The 23,253-nt window shown below is 32.2% G+C and overlaps 4 protein-coding genes across 4 annotated transcripts; 2 read left to right on the forward strand and 2 right to left on the reverse strand.

Annotated features, from left to right (window-relative positions):
- Positions 1-134: 134 nt before the first annotated feature.
- Positions 135-4,139, reverse strand: LOC131663639 (pre-mRNA-splicing factor ISY1 homolog). Its single transcript, XM_058934142.1, has 4 exons — positions 3,896-4,139; positions 3,729-3,751; positions 3,330-3,648; positions 135-3,140 (listed from the first exon to the last, which is right to left on the reverse strand). The coding sequence occupies exons 1-4, from the start codon at positions 3,896-3,898 to the stop codon at positions 2,766-2,768; spliced, it is 720 nt and encodes a 239-aa protein (XP_058790125.1). The 5' UTR covers positions 3,899-4,139; the 3' UTR covers positions 135-2,765.
- Positions 4,140-6,054: 1,915 nt separating this feature from the next.
- Positions 6,055-9,767, forward strand: LOC131663513 (choline transporter-like 2). Its single transcript, XM_058933965.1, has 8 exons — positions 6,055-6,174; positions 6,258-6,373; positions 6,716-6,841; positions 6,926-7,436; positions 7,515-7,802; positions 7,873-8,346; positions 8,426-8,717; positions 8,788-9,767. The coding sequence occupies exons 2-8, from the start codon at positions 6,349-6,351 to the stop codon at positions 9,091-9,093; spliced, it is 2,022 nt and encodes a 673-aa protein (XP_058789948.1). The 5' UTR covers positions 6,055-6,174; positions 6,258-6,348; the 3' UTR covers positions 9,094-9,767.
- Positions 9,768-11,132: 1,365 nt separating this feature from the next.
- On the forward strand, positions 11,133-13,834 carry LOC131663577 (choline transporter-like 2). The gene is made up of 7 exons (XM_058934049.1): positions 11,133-11,157; positions 11,508-11,633; positions 11,716-12,175; positions 12,258-12,551; positions 12,632-13,096; positions 13,183-13,459; positions 13,532-13,834. The coding sequence occupies exons 1-7, from the start codon at positions 11,133-11,135 to the stop codon at positions 13,832-13,834; spliced, it is 1,950 nt and encodes a 649-aa protein (XP_058790032.1).
- Positions 13,835-14,471: 637 nt separating this feature from the next.
- On the reverse strand, positions 14,472-19,136 carry LOC131663482 (potassium channel subfamily K member 9). The gene is made up of 5 exons (XM_058933919.1): positions 18,587-19,136; positions 18,039-18,194; positions 17,351-17,694; positions 17,065-17,183; positions 14,472-16,760 (listed from the first exon to the last, which is right to left on the reverse strand). The coding sequence occupies exons 1-5, from the start codon at positions 18,711-18,713 to the stop codon at positions 16,493-16,495; spliced, it is 1,014 nt and encodes a 337-aa protein (XP_058789902.1). The 5' UTR covers positions 18,714-19,136; the 3' UTR covers positions 14,472-16,492.
- Positions 19,137-23,253: the final 4,117 nt, after the last annotated feature.

Raw genomic sequence — 23,253 nt, forward strand, 5'->3', positions numbered from 1 at the left:
AATACCTGAATAAGATTCAGGGGGTGGGAAACTTTGATAAAACTTGGAATACTGATTTAACTTTTAAGGAGAATGAGACAGAATGATTACTAAAAAGTCATACCGTTGTATAAAACTACGAGTCTTTATTATAGTTTGAGTGGTGCTTTACACACAAAACATTTTGTCGCGCAAAATTAAAGGCCTGTGAAAATATTTAAAGTGCGTCTTCAAGACGCCAAAGGCCTTTCTTGTGTTTTCAAGGAAAAGAAATAATAAATTACCCTTTGATACGTGAAAAAGATGAGCGAGATTGTTATCGCTGGGAAAGATGATGCAAGCGACGTAAGATATAAAAAAAAGATGTTTGTCAGAGTTTTTTTCAAAAAATGCTCACAAAAGTGAATTATGTGCTTGTCGCTGGCAAAACGATATGCACAAAGGAAGACTGCGCTTTGGCTGGCTTTTCATTCACATTTTCCTTTTCCTTCCTCAACTTTTTCAAAGCATAAAGGGTAGCGCGAGGAAATTTTTTCAAGACTTTTTCGGCGAAGAGACGATAAAGCGTACACTCAATAAATTATACATTTGTGATTGTCATATTTGCGGAATAGATTTGACAATTTGAATCTTGTGCGCTTTGTAACACGAGTATGTGTACAAAAGAGCACATACACACCGCTTATAGGTCAGGTAGACTGTAGTCCCGAGTATATATTAAAAGAAAATCGGTTGAATCCTTTATATTATATACTATAAAAGAGCCAACTCACATCACTCGCATGTATAGTCGATGGTAATAACAATTGACTCATACTCTCTCCCCTCAACTTTGTTTTTTAATCGATTTTACTTTCGTGCCTTCTTCATACATATAATATAATATAAATGTCCCTCTCGGAGCAGACATACGCGTGCTGCAATTGTTCATATCTCTAAATCTCTCTTTCGATGTCTTTAAATATTACACTTAAAAAGATGTATGATAGGCATATTGGAACGGTTTCGAGACGTGGCGGTTCAGCGCGTGTTTATCGTTCAAATAAAGTTACGAGTAAACTTTCTATATATACTTATAAGAACGAGACGCTTCGACAAGGACAATTGAAGAATAATATTGAGTAACCAAGAAACATGAAAATTACCTAAGATACGAGAAAAATAAGAAGAAGAAACGAAAAACATAGATTTTACATTCAATGACGCACAATAAACTTGCATAAGCACCTTGTAAAATGCAGTTGTGATTTTAGTAAAATTGTAATACTGTAAAACGGTCGTCGAGTAACGATACATTGTAAAAGATTTATTTAAATATTTTTCGAGAGTGGCGAAGTAATATAATAAATGCTGATAAAATAGGCCCTAAAAAAACGGAACAAAAAAAGATAATTTAGAAGTAGTAATTTAATGATGATAATAATAAACAAAAAAAAAAGCAAGCAAAAACCAATATTCTTATTGTATAGCGATTTATAGATTTCGAAATTGTATTGAGCGACGGGAGTGCGGTGACTGATAATGAACACGGAAAAGAACATAAGAGATGAACATTTGAACTACTTTTATCGCCCATAGAAATTTCTTAAAGCTGTAATAGCTCTAGTCCCGTTCAAAAATTAAGGGTTTTTCCAAATGTATAGGACCGCCAACACCGATGACCGTTCCGGCGATATGTATTTACAAAAATACATCGGCGCGTGTTGCGAGATGGCTCGACAATCGATGTAAAAGGCTCGAGTTCAACTACGTCATTCAATATGCATGGATTGTTATTTTCTCCCCTGCAGAATTAACTTTCGAAAAATTCGTTCAATCACTTCTGCGTTCATATTAGGCGCACATTTGCACCTCTATCTATCTCTTTCTCACATGATTACACACTGTTTTTCATGTGATGAACGAAACTATGATTGCGAGGTACAATGTTTCGTATTTTTGGGAATTTTTCGTCCAGGCTACTTTAGAATTACGAGTGTTTTTTAACATAAATATACCGTACGCTTGTTTTCAATGATATCTGTAATGTTTACAATCGATTTTATGCGAAATACAATTATTACGTTGTATAATGCTATATATTGCTGTTTGACAAATGTTATTTTTTCATTCTATTATTTGTTAATTGTCTCGAATATGTATTTTTTCTATTTGCTTTTTTTCTCAGGAATAAATAAATTACCTTCTATGTATACATATATACATATATTTTTTCAATTTTAAAATTTTTATGAGAATCTCGACAATTTACACAATAACAAATAAAACAAAGAAACAATGGAGAGCATCGTATACTGGAAATATTTCACTGGATTTACAATCGTTATTGATATATACTCGACGGTTATTGTATCTGTCGAAATTATTTTCCAAAATTAACCAACCAGTGTGATTGATTACATAACATTCTTTTACATTAAAAAAGTTTTGACAGATCTAATATGTACTGAGTTTTACGGTTGGATTATGTCCACATTTTATCTATATAGCACCTATTCTTGGTAAGCATTCATTGAAGTTTGAATGTCTACTGCACAAAAGTAGTTACCTTTAATCAATGTTATTTAATAATATAAAAGAAATTTAAATATGTACATCGGTGGTGTTTTATAAAAGATGTATTCCGATATTATCGAATGAATCAATCTATGACTAGTTGTTAATATTTGCGCAAATAAACACATGCTGATTAAAGAGTAAAATAATTGGTTTATTTCCATTTTACTTCTGATCATTGAAGTAAAACTTTTTTCAAATTATATATACAGTGCCAAATAGTCCAAACTTTAATTTACATATTTTTCCAGTAGCTCTTGCTTCTTTCGTAATAATAAAGCTTCTTGGATTTCCTTTTGGCTGGGAATATGCGGTGCCTCTATATTTTCATCTTTGTCAACTATAGTTTCTTTTTCAGCTGTGGCTTCTTTTGGTTTCCATTCATCAATGAGCATTTGTTGATATTCCTGTTCATCTTTTTGTTCAAGAGGAGCAAGAATGCCATCATCATCATCTCTATATCCATAATAATCAGCATCAATATCTTTCATCAGTTCTGCTCGTGTTTTTCTTGGAGGTGGTGGAGGTTCCTGTTCAAAAAGTTCTCGAACACCAGGCAAATCTTTAGCTGCTCCAAAATATTTATATCCTCTATTTCCTGGCACCTATATACATAAATTCAATAATAAGTCATTTTGAAATAAATCAGGATGTACAATTTTGTGTAAAAGACAGAGTAAGAATGTAACTGAATGAAGCAATTTTATCTGTCAACAAGTTTTTTGAATAATGTAGTTATATTTATATCAATATTGTATAAATTTGATCAAATTATATGAAAACTTTTGAGATACCTCTCTTCCTTCATGATCTAACATACGAGGACCCGTCCGAGAATAATCAGGACCACCAAGATCTTTTATTTGAACTTCCCAATGTCGTTTTTCTCTGAGCAGCTTATTGATTTCATCATTAAGATCCCTGATACGAAATTCACCTAAACCTGCATTTTGTATCTGAGCTACTTTTTTGGCTATTTCTCTGATAATCTGCATTCTCCATTTTTCTGCCTTCCTCAAGTCTTTACATTCTGATGCAAGGTATGGCCTTCTTTCCTGTTCTCTTTTGACTCCCTCATTACAGTGTGCAGCTCGCCACCGAGCAAGTGTAGTCCTGTAATAATACAAACAAAGTGAATAAATAGATAAATAATGGGTTGTACATTTTAATGGCAAACAAAAATTAGTCCTTACATAGCCTTTTCTGCATTACGTGCCTGAAAAAAAAGTTATTGACTAATTATTGGATTCATGTTATTTATTTTAGAATAAATATTAAAAACTAATTTCTTTGCTAGCAAAAAATAAACACAAATTTTGTAATGTATAGAAATTTTTTATTAAAAAATCACTTTGTTTACCATTTTTGTTTATGTTGCTGAAATTTGCAGGTTAAATAACGGAGAAAGTTATAACTCTTAAAATCACTAATTACTGTTCATCTATATAAATATGGTAGAATATTATTTTAAATGCTCAAGACTACGACAACTTTGAATGGTACAAATAAAATATAAAACATTAATCTAATGAAATTATGTTATTGCTGTACACCATATCAATATCACCTACAATACTTATTAATATTGACACATGCAGAACAGAGCCGGCAATAACGCACAATTAGTTTGAAACTATACCAAATTATAATACAATATGATAGTATATCTCCTTGTATTCCTTTTCCTTCTCTTATTTTCCTATATATAGCACAAGGGGTGGACTTCTATAACTTTTGGCGCAAATTTTGAATGCGATGACAAGAAAATCAGTTGCATCCACAACAGTTCGACGGGAGCTTCGAAACTATCATTTACCGGTTCCGGGGTCGTATAAACAATATTAAATTGATATGAAAATTAAAATAATTATTGTATAGTAACAAAAAAAAGGAAACAATAAATGTGATACAAAAATACTTCATTAAAAAACGTTAAAATAACATTGTTTATATTTGTTGATTATATCTTATAATGCCTACTCACATTGTACAACAATAATTAATTAAAGAATATCTTTAAAATAATTTTCCTCGATCCAAACATTACAAGAATATAATTATCAAATGTTTTACTGTAAACTATAACTGCAAATCCATATGTACTATTCATTCTACACTTTAGTCAAATTATTATACGATATAGGGATACAACAGTTTTAGCAATTTCTGATAGCACATTTCTTTAATTATATCACATATTATTGTTCTAATATTCTAAATGCAAAGATTATATTTTTTATCACTACATTAGACTTGAGCTAGTAAATTTTTTATAATCGTAATCCAAAGGAAGGACACATATAAGTTGCGGAAGAAACATAAGTATAAATTAAGCCATGTCGTAAAACTTCGTGCCCAAAATGCAATGTAAACAAAGTAGTAGAATAAGTGCTAAAAGTAGCCACCTCAATACTTCAAAAATTAAATATTTTATAGCCGCAGTGGAAGCAGAGAAAATATTATAGAAGAAAAAATACAAGTACAAGTAATAAAACTTAATGCAACACGCTTAAATAACATGGTAAAAGAAAATGGAAAAAGTAAATACGAATTATGATTGCAAACGTCATTCTCGGTATGCAGGTCTTTGAGCGCTCATAATTAATGTTACAGGAGTCAAAAAAAATGGTAAAGGTCATATTCTGAAAGTTTAAGAGATGCTCTTTCCGATGGTGCCCATGACATTTTTGCAAAAAATTGTTTATTCGGATAAAATGCAGTTTAAAAAAGAAACGAATTTGTCACACTTTTTTTTTAAATAGAATCTTCAAAAAATTTCCAATATGTAATCATGTTAAAACTTTACTAACTGGTGAAATAAATGGTTAAATTTGAAAAATATATGATCACGGATCGATTTTTCACCTGGGGTATCCAAAATCGTACCTCGAGTGTGTAATTTTTATTGCATGAAATGTAATTTTTTCAAAACGTTTCAAAAAAAATTTTTGTTTCTGTAATTGGCCAATTTTTGGAAAAATCAAAAATTTGCTCGAAAAAATCCGAAAAAATTCTCATGTATTTTTTAAATATATATAAGAATATTTTATATTTGGATAATTTTTCTATAACCATACAGTTTTTGAATAAAAAATGTTCTGATTATTTTCTATTACTAATCGATAATTTGTGATATTTTAATGTGCCAGATTGAAATAAATCGTATATAATCTTTATCGAAAGAGTAGGATAAATATTTAATAGTAATTTGCCCCGTATATTTAAAAAGAACTAAAACGTTACTTATAGCAGTTTTGGATATGATAAATCATGAATTGAGAATACGCAGAATTGTTTTATTAATACATTTTTTTACGTTATGATTATATGTTTTGTAAATGAATTAAAAAATTCAACTTTGAAAAAAGTATTTTATGTTAAATATGTAACCAATATGACAAAAAATGAAAAAGAAGATATGAACACACGCAGCGTGTTTGATGTTACTGCGTATAGTTTATACATCATTTTCGTGTACATATATGTGCGTATCATGCACACACACATGTTTGAGTGGGCGCCGTGTATCGATGGTGGTGAGTGCGGTGACCAGAGGCTTCCAGATTTTAACTGCACAGTTTGCATCGCACATAAAAAGCATAATAATTTTAATTGATGAAGACAAATTTTACTTTTAATGTGTGTGCATTATCCATGTCGTATAACTATTAAGTTTATGAAATTTACTATCAAATGTAATTTTAATGTAATTTGAATTGCAGGTGTAAAACTTTAAAATTGAACGTGTTCTATATATGTTATAGAACAACTGACGTGTTGCACCTAGTAATATTTCAGTTTTGAGCAACAATTATGTCGAATAATGAAGAAAAATACGGTAAATTAATTTATTAAATTTCATTTTTTATTAAAAAATTGCATTTCTGCGCAGCTGCTACAAATGGCAACTGCGTTATATAAGGTTAATTGGATCAATTTATCAATATCTTTTTTTATCAGTTTTAAATGGTTGATTGCGCAATTTAATTAAAAATAACACGAATTTTACGCTTTGTGTAAGTGCAGATCAAATTTCTCGTTCAACAGTTATTATTTATATGAATTTATGTATTATTATATTACTCTCTATTAAAATTAATTTTACTGTGATTTATGTTGATGTATAAATTGACATTTTTAATATGAATACCCTCATAACTTTTCATGTTTATTGAAACAGGGACAAAAATTCAATACGATCCGTTATGGAAAGGACCAATGCAAAACATTAGATCTCCTACTGATAGGATTTGGTTGATTGTTTTTTGTATCTACTTAATAATTTACATTGGAGCTGCCATTTATGGTAATTATTGTTAATCAATTTAACAAAATAAACTTTGTTTTCTTATTCAATAATGGCGCTCATCATTTAAAATTGTTATTTTAGGGTTCTCTGTTGGTGATATGAGAAAATTAGCTTATCCTTCAGATAGTGGTGGTCGATTCTGTGGTATTGATGAAGGAGTAGTTGATAAGCCCTATCTAATGTATTTGAATTTAAGAAAATGCATACCATCAAATAGTACATCAAATAATACTGATATTTTTCATCCCTGTCAATCTTCAAGTGTTTGTGTATCACAATGTCCACTTGAAAATTTTATGTACAATAAATTTGTTCCTGTAAATGAGATAAAAAATAAATTAATTTGCACAGCTGATGTCAATCTCACATCCATTACAACAGCTGAGGAGATTGAGATTTTAATTTCTAATGATAAATGTGCTAAATGGTATTTAAAAAGTAGACATACCTTAAAGCACTGCATAGCATCAGAGACATGGAAAGGACATGAACATGAAACAATCACAGAAGAAGAGTTGAAAAATGTTAATATTATTATTGAAGTTAGTAAATCATTTGTGAAGAAAACATATAGCCTTACCAAATTGGCTCTGTCAGTAAATAAAGTAGTTGTTAGATTCAGAATTTTTTTAAGAATTAACTTTATATAACTACAATTAATATTTTCTAGGCGCCCAGCTTTAGTGGCTACTTTATTGGCTAGCATTTTCGCAGTGATATATGTGGTACTATTGAAATGGCTTGCTTTGCCAATGATCTACAGTGCAATCTGCATGTTCCTTGCTCTTATCGGAGTTATAATTTATTTTTTGACTGTTCAGTATACTAAAACAAATGATAAAGGAATATTGTTTGCTCTTATCATCTGTGTGATATTCATAATTATTACTATAATAGCAGTCATCTATTTTCGTAAAAAAATCTATCTAGCTTGCCAACTAATCAAAGAATCTAGCAAGTTGGTATTCAACAAATATTGCTATATATAGATTGTTGTACATATTATAATTAATATATTTATTTGACAGAGCTGTCATGAATTTACCAGCAACGCTAGCCTTTCCAGTTATTCCATGGATACTTTACATCGTTGTAGTAACTTTTTCTGCTTTGTTTACTTTGAGTCTTCTAACAATTACAGTTCCTAACTATACAATTGAAAAACTGGATGGTGGAGATATAGATGGTTGCCAATGCAAAAACCCAATAGCAAATTATTTCAGTGGAGAAATATGTAAACCTGATGATTTCAGTAAGGAATGCAGTTTACCAAATGGACAACCTTGCAAGTTTATAAATTGCCGATTAGATGGTGGAATATATCCGAGTTATGTAAATTTTCTCCATTTTATCAATCTCCTTGGCTTTTATTGGCTCATATTTTTCATTAGTGGATTTGAATTCATGGTACTTGGTGGCACTTTTGCAACATGGTATTGGTCTTTACAAAAAGATAGCGTTAGCAATTACTCTTTAGCTGCAAGTATATCTAGAACTACGAGGTAAAGTAAAACTCAATTATACTAACTCTTAGCCTTATTTTCTAATACCAATTTGCTTAAAAATATTTCAAAATTATAGATACCATTTGGGAACAATAGCTATTGGGTCATTCATACTAGCAATCGCTCAAATCATACGTTTATTACTGAAATCTCTACAAGGTAAATTGAAAGAAACAAACCATCAAGTGGCAGAAATGCTAGTCTGCATCTGTAGAGGCGTGTTTGACTTATTGGATTTATTCTTAAATTTTTTAAACTACAACGCCTACATCATGTGCGCCATCCATGGCAAAAGCTTTTGTCAATCGGCAAAAAATGCATTTAATTTGCTGATGAGGAATATTATTAAAGTGTTTGTCGTAGATACAGTAAGTTGAATTATTAATGATGCTAACTCATAAGTATGTTGTTACTTAATTTACTTATTTAATATTTCAGACAGCAAATTGGCTATTTTTCATGGCTAAAGTACTCATTACTTTGTTAATTACCGGATTTACTACTTTATATCTGAAGTATTCTCTACCATGGCAAGACAATGATGATTCTGGTCCATACTCTGCAATTACAATAGTGCTAACTATTATTGGTACATTCATAATTTCTACAGTCTTCTTCAACGTACAAAGTATCGCAGTTAAAACTATTTTCTTATGCTTTCTTGAAGATACCGAACGAAATGATGGCTCTGATGATAGACCTTATTACATGAGTAACAAGCTTGAAAAATTGTTACAAAAATAATCAAAAAAGTTTAGTCTTCACTTACTTCTAATTTTAATATTAATTAATTGAAATCTTGATCCATTATAAGCTGCTTGTTCTCGTTTCCCTTTATATTTAATAATATTTCTCTTTTAATGCCTTACCTACTTAAATATTTCTTATTACAAATTATTCACTGTATTTATATTGTGATTAATTAACAAATTGACTAAAGTCTATTTTTATACAATTATCTATAATTATTTTGATACGTTTTATATTTATATACTTTAAATATATTTATATGGCATACTGATTGATATTTTTATAAAATATTTTAATTTAGCAGTCAATTATATTTATAACAATAGGTATGTGTGTGTGTGTGTATTTTATAAATGTATATTCAAAACTATCAGTGTTAAAAACTCTTAAATTAAAGCTTTATGTCTGATACTTTGTCTGATCTATACAATCAATATATGAAATATTATACACAAATATATGAAAGTTTCCTGTTCTATATACATATAAATATGGTGTGCTGGACATTATAGATGATGCATTATGAATAAATATAATTTAGTCAAATAAGTATTTTTATTAAATTATAACTTGATATTTTCGACTTTCTATATGATCAATATATAAAATGTTATATACAGAATATATGAAAGTTTTCTGATCTATATATATAAATATGGTGTGCTTAACATCTTAGATGATGCATTATGAATAAATATTATAATATATTCAAATTAGTATTTTTATTTCTGAAACCTTACGAAAATCTAATATATCTTTATACACAATTTATTTAGAACAATTTGGAACAAATTACATTTTTCAAGCAATTTAATTATACATCAAACATTTAAAAATTTGACCTTAAATTTTTCAATATCTGCGAACATATTCAATGTTGTCTAGATAATCGTGAAGAAATGATGGTAAATCAAGTGTTAGACAAGCGCATTTATGTATTCATAGAACTAATTTCATGGGCAGATCGTAAATAAATCGCACAAATAATAAATTTAGTCAAACTTATTACAGTTTAAAATTTTATTCAAATTATAAAACAAAACTTGAGTTAAGCATTGACATTACGTAGTAGATAATTGTAAGATAAATCTTAATATCAAAAGTCTTTATAATAACTGTAAAAAATTTTTAACTATATTTATAATTATTTTTCATTTTTTTCTTAATTTAGTTGAACACACATGATAATTTTAAATATACACAGTAAGAGAAATCGAAAATCAAAAATGAATTTAGAGAATTTTTCAAAAAATTGCAACTGTTACATATAATATCTATAAGCTAGATTTTTATATGAGAAACTCACACATTGAAAACTAAATTAGAGATTCTAGAAAATTATAGATATTTTTTGCTATCAACTGCTCAAAAAGCTACATAATAAAAAACTAAAACGCTGCAATATATGTGTGAAGCCGTTTTCTGTTGCGCCTGATTCTCTGTTGTCACTCATACATAACAACGAATTATTGTCGGCCCAATAAAATAAGATTCTAGAATGAAAAACTGAAAAAAATGTTAGAATGACAATTTAATGCTTAAAGAGAGCGAAGTAAAGTTATTACTAGAAGACCAAATTATGATTCTTTATATAGTGGGATATTATATTAAACTTAAGATTGCTTTGCTTACAAATAACAAATCCGCATTTATTAAACCAACCTGTTGAAAATCCGAATACTTTCGTTATCATATTGCGTAGAGTAAAATTTCCTTTGTTGATGAGTTGGTACCATTTTGTTTACAGTGGCTGTTCGAATCCAATTTTGTGTTTCAGATCTCACTTCACATCGGAAAAGAAATGTAATATTTTTTTCACAAAAGAACAAATGCGCAACGAACAGTTTTTTAATGTGTTTACTTTTTTTATATATTATTTATTCAAACCGCGATGATACATTAACAGCTATTTTGAATTAATTAAACTTGGATTGTGGTTACCCTTAAATTTGGCGTGTTCAGTACCGCTTTAGTATTTTTGATGGTGAAATCTGATTTTAGTTTAGACAAGAAGTATTGTTAGTAACAACATCATGACAAGTAACGATGATAGATTTGGTAAACTTATATTTATTTGTCATATTTTTCTAAGACAGCAAATTGTTTATTTTTGAGTGCATTTATTTTTATTTACAACTACATTATATAAGTTGAAACTGATTTCAAATCTACAACCTTTTTTTACTTGCTATTATTTTAAAAGTTTAGTCTAATCATGGTGAAATAATTTATTACTTCTGATATAATCAATTAATTTTTCTGTATTTATCGTTCGTCTAAAATATTTATGGATTGGTATACATACTTGACGTGCTGAATATAATTATTATTTTTAAAATACGCATATATAATATTGATGATATAATATTCGCTTGAATTTAGAACTTTTTAAAAATGTTCAACTATAGGGACAAAGTTTGAATATGATCCACTATGGAAAGGACCAATGACGATAAGCAGAAGGGTCACTGATCGAAATTGGTTGATCGTCTTTATTTCTTACTTTGTCATCTATTTTGTATGTGCTATTTATGGTAATTATTATAAATTTATATCAACAATGAAATTACTCTACGTATACTATAAGCAATAATTTCTTTGAAATTGCTATTTTAGCTTTTGTTGCTGGAGATCTCAGAAAACTAGACGATCGTTTAGACAGTACTGGTCACACATGTGGAATCGATCGAGATGTTATTGATAAACCATACATAATGTACCTGAATTTGAGGCAGGCCGCGCGATCAGATTATTCTCCTAGAATTTGTGTATCGGAATGTCCAACTGAAAATTTCCGATACGACAAGACTGAACCAGTTAATGAGATAAGGAAGAAATTAATTTGTACGGCTGATGTTAATGTCACATGTATTCAAACAATTCATGACATCGACATTTTGATGGCCAATGATAAATGTGCCCAATGGTATTTAAAAAGCTATCCTATCCTCGGTAGGTGTATAGCTTACAATTCATGGGAAGGACATAAATATGAAAGAATCTCAAAACTCGATGGTAACGTATTAAATGGAGAATATTATATGAAGAAATTTTACAGAATCAGCAAATCGGTTTGGTAATTAAAAAACTGATAATAATTATATTTTACAGCTGTTTTAAAAATTGTACTTATACATTCAGTAACTAATATTTTCTAGGCTCCCAGTCTTATCGAGTATTTTTTTTACTATCATACTTACGTTGTTAAGTGTGCTTCTATTCAGATGGTTCGCCAAATTATTTTTTTACACATCGATTTACTTGTTCATTGCTATGTTAACAATTGCAATCTACTTCTTGACTGATAAATATATAAGAGAATCCAAGTCACCTAAAATAAACTTAATAGCGATTATCCTGTGTGTGTTCATTTTAATTGCTATCGTAATAGCAGTCCTCTATGCTCGCAAAAAAATCCATTTAGCATGTTTGTTAGTCCAACAATCCGCCAAGTAAGATACTCATCTATCATAAACATCTAAAAACTGTTCTTTTATTATAGATTTTATGATTGCTTACTTTCAATCGATAGGGCAGTGATACATTTGCCAGCAACGATAGTTTATCCATGGGTTACGGGTCTACTTCAAATTGCAATTTTCATCTTCGCTATTATATTCTTTTTGTATCTTGTAACAATTACGAAACCAAGCTATACGATTCAAACTTGGTTTGACGATGATCGTTATAGATGTTATTGCAACAATAATTACTACAGCATTGGAGATTTTTGTAACCCCGATGAGTTCAATTATGAGTGTACTGACAGAGGATACGATTGCGAATTTAAACGTTGTGGATTAAACGTTGACAGAATGCCCGTTGCTTCGTATTTTATTCATATCATCAATATCTTTGGTTCGACGTGGCTCATTTACTTTTTTAATGGCTTGGAATTCATGGTTCTCGGCGGTACTTTTGCAACATGGTATTGGACTCTCCAAAAAAGTGATGTTCGAAATTACGCTTTAATTGAAAGTTTAGCCAGAGCTATCCAGTAAAATCCCACTCAATTTTACTTGGCTATTGTCATTTTCCGTATAACAAATATTAATATATTTATCAATATTTACAAAATTCTAGATACCATCTGGGAACAATAGCTCTTGGCTCACTCGTATTGATGTTCACTCACTGCATAAATTTATTCATACATGCTGTGCAGAAAGTAGGAGAATCAAGGCAACTCTCTTTGCACATGCTAGGCTTTCAAAGTAACATGTTTCGGGATATCATAAAATTTTTAAACAAAAATGCCTATATCATGTGCGCCATGCACGGCAAGAACTTTTTTCAATCTGCAAAAAGTGCTTTCAATTTGATAATGAGAAATTTGACGAAAGTTATTATCGTCCACGAGGTAAGTTGAAATATTATTACTGGTATGAATTTAAATAAGTTGCTAATCTAATTTTTAAATTCAATCTTCCAGATTGCAGAAATAATGTTCATGGTGGCTGAATTACTTATTATCTATATAGTTATAGACGGTCTCATAATGCATCTCAACAACACACTATCAGATGATTCTGATGATAAATATTGGATATTTTGGATCACAATAATAGTCTCTCTTATTGGTATAATAACGGTTGCTAATGCCTTCTTCGATGTAATAAATAACGCAGTCCATACTATTTTTCTATGCTTCATTGAAGATACAGAACGCAATGATGGCTCCACTCAAAGACCTTATTATATGAGTACCAAGCTTGAAGAAGTCCTGCAAAGATAATTATAATTGTTCCAAGTCTTTTTCATTTAACTTTAATGTCCACTATTTATAATAATGTTATATAGTTGAACGATTTTCATTCTAAATTGCAAAGTTCTTTATTATTATTATTACTAAATTAAAAAATGAAGTGAAGTCTACCTTGGACAACTTAACAGAGATTAACTATTTCTTAATAAATTAATAACGATAGACAAAGGGTTCTGTATAGGGATTTTTCTGAATTTCAATCAAAATGCTAGTCTTTAACTTGTATCCACGATTTTATTAAAAAATGTCAGAACATTTAAAAATATACATACACATGATACAATTTCTAAACTTTATATACATCAATGCAAATCATAATTTGCAAAGTATACTTTAAATTTTATACAAATTTTTAGTACATTGTACTTTATAGATAATCCAATAAGAAGCTGCGTACGTATTGTTCATCGTTTTCATTTTAAACTTTTCAAAATTTTGAAAGACGTTTTAGTTACCTATGTATTATCTCTTTTTTTATAATAATTTTTATTTACAACATAATCCAATTGAAATTTTAAAAGATAAAAAGAGAAAAAATATATAATAGTAATAAGAATGGAAAATCCAAAGTAATTTATAAATGAAATAAAAAAAAAATATCTAAAAACTTGTACTTGACTGTTACTTGATTTTATGAAAATCTATATTGTTGGAATTTAAATAAATAAATAATCTTGATTATTAACGGCAATACTTGTTTAATTGATTGATTATTATTTTATCAGTCTTTTCTTTTTCCATTTAATTTCTGACTTGATCGTTTTAATTTTAATATCTAAATATTTCAATTTACCTATCTATGCACCGTTTTAAGAACCCATTTATTTTACATTAATAGAAATGAATTATTTTCAGGCTTCCCATATTGATACTATACTTATTTAAATATATATAATGAACGGGAAAAATTTGTCACGTCTTCCCTTCAATAGTTTTCCGGCCAAAATAATATATACTAAATGTTACATAAACATCAATCACAGCTCAAAATCATCGTTGATTTTATGATTTTTTTAAGACAAAACTACTGGACAGAATCATACAAGATAGATTATTCGCATTCTAGGTAATACAACTTTTAATATTAATTTATTCGAGCATCTAATATGTATCATTTCGACAAATCATCGGAAGGAAGATGCAACAATATTTTTCCAGTCACTATTTATATTTAGTTATTGGTATGAGGCAGCCTTAACATTTAAAAATAACAAGTAAAAAATCTAGAAACGTCTTCTGATCGTTTTTGAATATTTTAATGTGTTTTTATAATTTTTCTTTATCACATTTTCGAAATCGCGAAGCAGTTATATTTATTTTGTGAAATATTTTTTGGTCTATATTATTTTTAAATATTTTATAAATAAAACGGAGTTACATTTATAATCTTATGTAAATTAAGAAAATATTCGGATTCAAAATCAATGAATTAACTGGCACATTTACGCTAAAAATTTTCTACCCACAAGACTATCACACAATGCCTCAATGGTTTTTTCATATTCAAACATGCAACTATGGTATTTTTGATCTACGAGTTTGTGTGTCTTATCATATGACAATCGTGTCTTTGTGCGTTGATTTTATAATCTCGCTAAACTGTAAACATTTTTATATAAGTACTATTTGCAACTATAGTAACTCTATTCCATACAAATGTTCAACTTCTTTGGTTGTAATACTATATTGGCATAATATAATTTTATGTTCGTTGAAACTCACCTGATATATATTATGATTTTTTCATTTTTTTAACGCACAACAATATTTACTAAGTTTCTACCCCAAGCATTTTTTAACGTACTTAGATGGTAACATTACTTATGAATAAAGAAAAGAAATTTTAACCAAGTAATTTAAATATTGCTTTTACTACAAACATTTTCGAAAATATATCTAATTAAATTAATAACAAGACATTTTATTCATAAAATAAAATAAAATATTTTTTATGAATAGTTTTCTTTCTAAGAAATAAGAAGTTAGATTGTGAATTAATAAAAAAAAACTCAAGTTTGTATAAAACACTCGCAAACAATAATCGAAATAAGTTGCTAGTCGTAAGGCATTGATTAAAGACCCTCAAGTTCTCTACTATTTCAGACGTGTTTGTTTTCCTCCGACAGCGAGCTATACAAGTATAAATTTGTCAATTGTTCGAGACTACGACAAAAAATACTTTCGGTATCATATAAAATACTCTCTAAGTCGTCATTTACGTGAATCTTTGTAATTTTATGTACAAAGAAATGCAAAGAGGAAAATAATCTTCCACCGACCTGAACGGAACGTTGTACCATTCAAATAGTCAATCATCCACAATACGTTTTGAACGTATTCGTAGAAATAGATTTTAAATTACACAGTTTTCCACTCCTGTTTCAATTATCGTAAATATTCTAAATCAATATGTACATCATGAGGTCTAAATGGTCCTTACAAATATTTAAAACACCACTGATAAATACAAATAGACATCGGAAATGGGTAAAGAGACAGATATATACAGCCGAGCTGCGAAGGAAAAAAAACACCGACGACGAGCGATTAGACGTCGATGCCGAGTAGCTCGCGGCTGTCGACCCGTGAGAGCCGACGGCGCAGGCTGCGCCGGCGAAACTCCTTCCATCAGACGGACGCGCGTTTCACGCGCAAATTTGTGGTGATCGATGGTGGCCTATAACCTTGATAACCCGAAGAATCCAACAGTTCGGAATTCGTGGCTCCCAGACACGTGCACGAGCAGACGGATACGCAATCCTCGTTGTCGTTCGAACAGATGTTGTGACCCGCTAGCAGCTTGCCATTCACTGCTACAACTTCGCCATCCAAAGTCAGTACGTGGTGAGAGGCTGATTGTAACTCGTCGTCGCGGCGGACTTCCTCCGCTGCTTGCCTGTGGCAGAGAGATTTTTCTTATTTTTCTATTCGGATAACTTCCATTATGTGAACGACGAAATGGACGCGTTGTTTAAGACGCTGACAGAAAAATTCGGCACCATCATCGTATTCAACAAGTTGAGAGAAAAAGCACGCAACATATAAACAAGCCCCGGCCGACCATATTTGCATAATACTACTGAAAAATGAAATGCGCATTACGTTCTTCGATTCACATTACGCGTTGATAACTGGGTCGCAGACTTCATTCTAATACGTTCAAGGCTTTATGAATTGATTTATTTAAATTGTTTACTTACATTGTCATGAATCGAAGTACCAACAAGTTGATGCTGGCGGCGACTACTGCCAAACCGAACAGAATAAACACTAAGCTCAGAGCTACGTATCCTGGTTTATTCGATAGGGCTTGATCGTTCTATAATAATACAAATTTATTTATCTTTCATTTTACGCAATCAAAGTAAAATGTTCGCGAATATAAATTTCGAGCTAGGAACAGCGAGTAAATTGCAATAACCATAAAAGTTCCTATATCCAATACTAAAGAAGAAAGCTAAACACGCAATAAAATGAAAAGCCTACCTGTAGCGCTACGTAGTCGCCGAAGCCAATAGTCGTGAGAGTAACGAAGCAGTAATAAAAACTATCGAAGTAGCTCCAACCCTCGTAACGTGAAAATACAGCGGCCCCGGTTGTAATTATGACGCTCGACAGTAGGCCAGTTGCCAACATCAAGTTCATTTCGGTCGCCTCGGTCTTTTGGCACTTGAGGTAAATCTTGGCCTGGCGTATCACCACCGAGGCAAACTTGTTGAGACGTTCACCAATGCTCTGGAACATCACCAGGCCCAAGGGTATCCCGACCATTGCGTAACCCATGCAGAAGGCTTTGCCACCGACCGTCACCGGCGTTGAATGCCCATATCCTGTTTTGTGACAATATTTAACCATTAATTCAAGCCTATTTTTTGTTTAGGAAAAATATTCTTTTTCAGTGGTTTCGTTTCGCTACATGTACGACTGATTACTTAACGTTATAATTCACTTTGAATAAATAAATTGGTGTATTCTCAAACGCTCATAATGATAAACTTAAGAAGATGCATATATACGTGACAAATACGTGAAACATTTCTGTTGACCCAGTCGGCGACGATCCCAAAATCACACGGAACTGGCGTGGGTTACGCGGTCGAATCAATAAATGATGAATGTGCTGCGCTTCTCGTATCATTTTGATGATGTAAAGCCTTTTTTTACTTTTACTTACCTATCATAGCTAAAACTACCGTCGCAAAATAAAACGCTCCTGCGAATTTCCATTGTGGGCCAGCTTTGTGTGGTTTATTTTCGATAATTACGATTTCCAGCATCCGATAATCTTCCACTGAGATATTGTACTTTCTCATCATGTTGCGACGCACCTCTGCAAAAAAAGGTAGTTTAAATTATTAAGTCATTCTGTGAACAATCAAGAGAAAATGTTACTATTATTTGATGTCAAGTGGAGCTTGTAAACTTAATTGATAATCATTGAATAAAAATTTATTTTTAAAGAGACTACTTATACTTATTTTACTTTCATATATGTTATGTTCTAATATGCTTCGCGCTTTTATATTCGAATAAATTAAGTTATAAGTTTCCCAAGTTTATTAATCAACGGCGACAGCGTGATCGAAGGTTATAAAATTCTACGTAAAATGCCTCTCGTCGATAAAACGTTCCACTTCGTCGACGTAGAAAAATAGCACACGTTATTATCAACAACAAAGCACCACAACAAAAGAAAAATTAAAGAGGTGAAAGTTATAATACCAGACAAAAATTCCCAGCGTCTCCTCTCGGTGTCAGATTCGAGGGCATCGAAGACGGCAGCTCCGATAAGCAGATAAGTAAACGTACATACGACTAGTGATAGTGTCCTGACGTTTTGTTTCTTCATGTTTTCTTTTTTTTCTTATCCCGCCGTTCGTGCACAACGGAGGTAGCTAGTTAAACTTGGTATGAAAGAGGCAACGAGCGTACGGACACTAAATCGACGGATGTATGTATATACGCGATGATATAGTCACAGATGGTAGCCAAGTAGAAAAAGAGAAGAAGTTGTAGTAGTCGGGGCGAGCCGCGTGCCAAGAAACTCGACGCTATAAATAATGGAGTCGGGCGCTACGGCGACGAGCAACATCGCCATAACCTCGACGACGACATGCACGCGCCTCTCGACCGTCCTGTCCGACTCTGATATCAAGCGGAGGCTTTTTGTATCGGAGACAGTGCCCGCGACAACACACCACTTTTCCTCGTCCGCAGCAGCAACAGCAGCAGAAGTAACCATGATGAAATTATTGATCGGATCTTGCGCGCGGTCGTGGAAAAGTCGCAGCCTCTCCGAGCGGCTAAAGAGAAAGGGCTGCTACAGACGAGGGATGCTGCGCGAAGGAGGGTAAAGTAGAGAGCTTGCGATAACACAGAGATCTGCTCTTCGGATTTCTCTAGTCATGTGGAATGGGGGGAGGGGGATGATGCTTTCGAGGAATTATTATAATTCACACGTGCCGATAGGAAACTGTTCAGCTGCAACGGCCTTCGTATTCAGCGCTGGAAATTTCCGAAACTTGACTCCAATTTCGCGCTTACAACAATTAATTTACCGCGCAGTTTTCAACCTTCACTCACGGCATTCCATTATATCGAAATTGGCAGAGAATACTCCTTGGATTTTGCATAAATTTTCATGATACATCCGTTAACGAATAGAATTACACTTTTGTACTTTTTCAAGAGCGTGCGCTTCAAACATTCATCTTCGCGCAATTTATTCAAGCTAAACTTGGCTCATTTCGCATTCGGTCAATTCCGTTTCATTTTTTATCTCGAGCAAACAATTCCTCTAACGAATGTTAAACGCCGTGCATTTCAAAGTCACGTGGATCATTTCAACTGTTAAAAAAAAGACTTCCGGAGCGTTCGGTCAAAGTTGATTGTTTTTTTTCCAAGTAACATGAATGGCAATTATATTTTGATTCGACCAATCGTGATGTAAAATTATCCAACGCCTATAAATCTACCCATAATATAAGCTTTGCATAATCTTAAAAAAAAACAAAAGATGCCACCACGCGCACTTTGCATAATAAGGGCACATGAATACATAAACCCATGCAAATAAAATCAACGTCGGGGACTTTGGAGGCGGGTTTCCAGTATTCGATCGGAATCGATTCGTTTTGCTATATGTCAATGCTCTCGTCTCACTGGATTTCCTTCAACATATGTGTCATATATTTGTTACATAAACATATCTTGATATACACACAAGAAGCAATCGTATAGCTTTACATCTAAAGCAGTTTTAGATTTTATATAATATAAATCGCCTATTGCCGCATGTTGTTTATGTCGATCTGTACTATACTTACAGATTCAATCGTCGTTGCGAGCCATCTGCAAATCGCTTGTTGGCGTAACACACGCTTAGACCATAAATATTAAAAGAAGAGCGTGGAATAAATAGCTGTTAGATGTTACGATGGACCAGCAGTTTTAAGGCTAACTATTTTGACAAATACGTCTGGGAAAGATCCACTTTATGTAAACACGTGTGTACACAATATTTTCCTTTCGTGAAATATATTCGACTCGTTGGTGTATCTGCTTTATGTCTGAATTTGGCGTCGAATGAACACTGGCTGATTTTCGTGTTAGGTATTTTTTTGCAAGATTTCAAATTGCTCGAAAAAGAAAAAACTCGAGTCTCGCGATAAATGTGATTCTAGCAACTTTTCGCACTGATTTCTAAATAACGAATTTCTTGTTTGATTTGGTCAATTTATGAAATGAGATGTCTATTTTTATTACATGGTAGGTAATAACTTTCGGAAGTGTGTTGCAATCAAAATGAAATATCTGTTCTATTGAAAGTACTTTGTGACGTCAACGGAGCTTCGTTCAATTCGGAGCTCAATAATGTATCACTGCAAATATCTTTCAGTAGCGTCATTCGATTGCTGCAGAATAGCAATCGTTTCCAAGAAAAAAATGAAAATTGTAGATTCTAATCAATATTGCAAAATTTCTTACGCGGTCAAATCCAATCGAGGCTTTACGGCCGTGAAAAAACGAGAATATTTTCGTTAATTAAAGCAACGCGGATGCGTTGTTCGAAAGTGCTGGACAACAAGCGAAACGTCAAGCGAAATTATAGGAACGACGAGGACGGCGACACGGAAGACCGATCAAAGTTACTTTTCTATTTTGCAAACGCAATAGCAGTCTGGCGCGTCCACTTCTCGCTACGCCGCGAAGCACGTATACAACGGGAAAAAGAGAGCGGCGCAGTGAGAGAGGGAGGGGAATCACAATAGTGCAGAATAGGGCGCGGTTTGAATAAAACGGCAATTTGCACGGGACAAAGCTACGCCGCTTTTATCCGGCGAAATCGTAAAAGACGCCGCACGTGCAGAAAAGGAACGAATCTCTCTCTTTCTCTCTCGGAAAGCAGCGTTTAATTGGAAAAACGAACGACAGCTCGTAGAGTTTTCTTATATACTTCCGTCCGCGCAATATTATTTTTTTCACTTTATATTATGACGAGTCATTCAAATTTACTATTGCGCGAGGAAGTCCCCCTTTCCGCGGACAAATCCAATTACGTCAGATTAAAATCTTTAATTACTCACTCTTTTTTTTCTTTTTTTTTACGATCCAAGGAAAGTTTCATGTCCGTTGCTTGTTGTTGCTATGCCATAGCAGTGGCCATTCTTTCTCCGTGTTGGAATTTGAACGCGTGCATTTTGGTTTCCTCGTGGAATAAAACAATGCTTTTTTTACTCCATTCTTATCAAAGATTCGCTAGTTTTCATAAATCTGTTTTTTAAATGGTTTTCCTTGCATGTTCACAAGATTAAAATGATTTTACTCAAGATTAAGTTTGCACATAATTGTTTAAAGCAAGCATCGCGCAGCTAATTTTGTGAGCAGAGATAATAGAATGGACGCATGCAAAAGTGCATGCATGTTACGTATAAATCCATTTTATGTAATTCCGTAAATTAACTTCCGTAAACTGGATAATTCTCTAAGTGAACTTTTTCCGAGTTTTCATAATAATTCCACACAGCTATTTTTAGAAATCTAGTGTGAGAGTGTAGAGAAAAACCGTCTCGACTAACCACCAAATAACAATTTACGAAATAATCAAATCTAACAGAGAGTTCATTCAAATTTACGTAACAAAATTCTATACAAACACATTTCGATGGAAATTGTATTATTATGGTTATCTCTCGAGTGACATTTTGTTGGTGGAATTTCCATAGAAAATAAAAAACAAAAAAATATATAAAAAGAAAGGCCGTTACGTTCGACAATGTCCGAAAGGATGTATTTTTTAAGCCAGCGAAAGAGAGCTAAAACGAGAAAGCGGCTGGGCGATGAGCCGTCAACTGTCGTAAAAAAATGCCAAGCGTGCGCTCGGCCAGAGGGACTATATCGGCGGGTGTGAATTTTTATGGGCGTACAACCGAGCTACAATCAATACACATCTAGATAGTGCAATGGAAAAGATAGTTGCCTGGAATGTAGTTTAACACTCGAAGCTCCATATATGGCGGCACAGTTATCGATACCAAATAAAAGATTGTTTGAGTCTTTTCAATTGTTTACCCTCTTTCTTTATTAATGATATTATTCGACGAGCAGACAAGATCCAACAAGCGATAAAGAATGTAAACTTTAAGAAATAATAATGCTTTATTGGTCATCCTACGCGTTTATGTCCGCGTACCGTATCTTTTTTACACGTCTAATTTGCTGCAAAATTTTTACGTGTTTGTGGCCTTGCGGTATATCATTATTGGAAATAACTATTTTAAAACTTTTTTGTTTCAGTGCTTGAAATATTGCAATACTTACTACGCTACTTTTTAAATTACATTTTAACAATATAGCTATGGAACAAAAGTGTGGAAATTAACTATAAGTATTTTTACGATCAAAATCACACAAATGGCCAGTGCTATAATAAAAACGAAGTACCTGCTAAAGTGTAAAATTGTGAACTGGATATCCGAAACCCAATGAAATTAGTTGTATATTCTTGGCTATAATATAAAATCATTGCACATCTCCAATCGTAATAATCAACATTGTGTTATAGAGCTAACAGACACACGTATTACAATTTTTCAAATAGGTCTCTCATCTATATAATCTTCTCATCGCATACACAAGAAGTAAACCGTATACCCATCTTAAAATGAGAATTACGCGAGGGTCACGCGTGAAAGAGAGAGAAGCGGAAAATCATCTCTGATTCTTCGAAAGTTTCTTGTTTCTTTTCGTCGTCGCGGAAGTAGAAAAGGAGACACGGTTTTACGAGATAACATCCAGGGACACATCACCGCCCGATGCCAATGTGTCTTGCCGTCTCTCTTTCTGGTACAACCTCTTAGCTTAGGGTCCCTAATTGGCTTTTGGTCTGT

Source organism: Phymastichus coffea, unplaced genomic scaffold (genome assembly GCF_024137745.1).
Source record: "Phymastichus coffea isolate CEN01 unplaced genomic scaffold, Cenicafe_Pcof_1.1 PCOF00036, whole genome shotgun sequence".
In the NCBI taxonomy this organism is placed as follows: Eukaryota; Metazoa; Arthropoda; class Insecta; order Hymenoptera; family Eulophidae; genus Phymastichus; species Phymastichus coffea.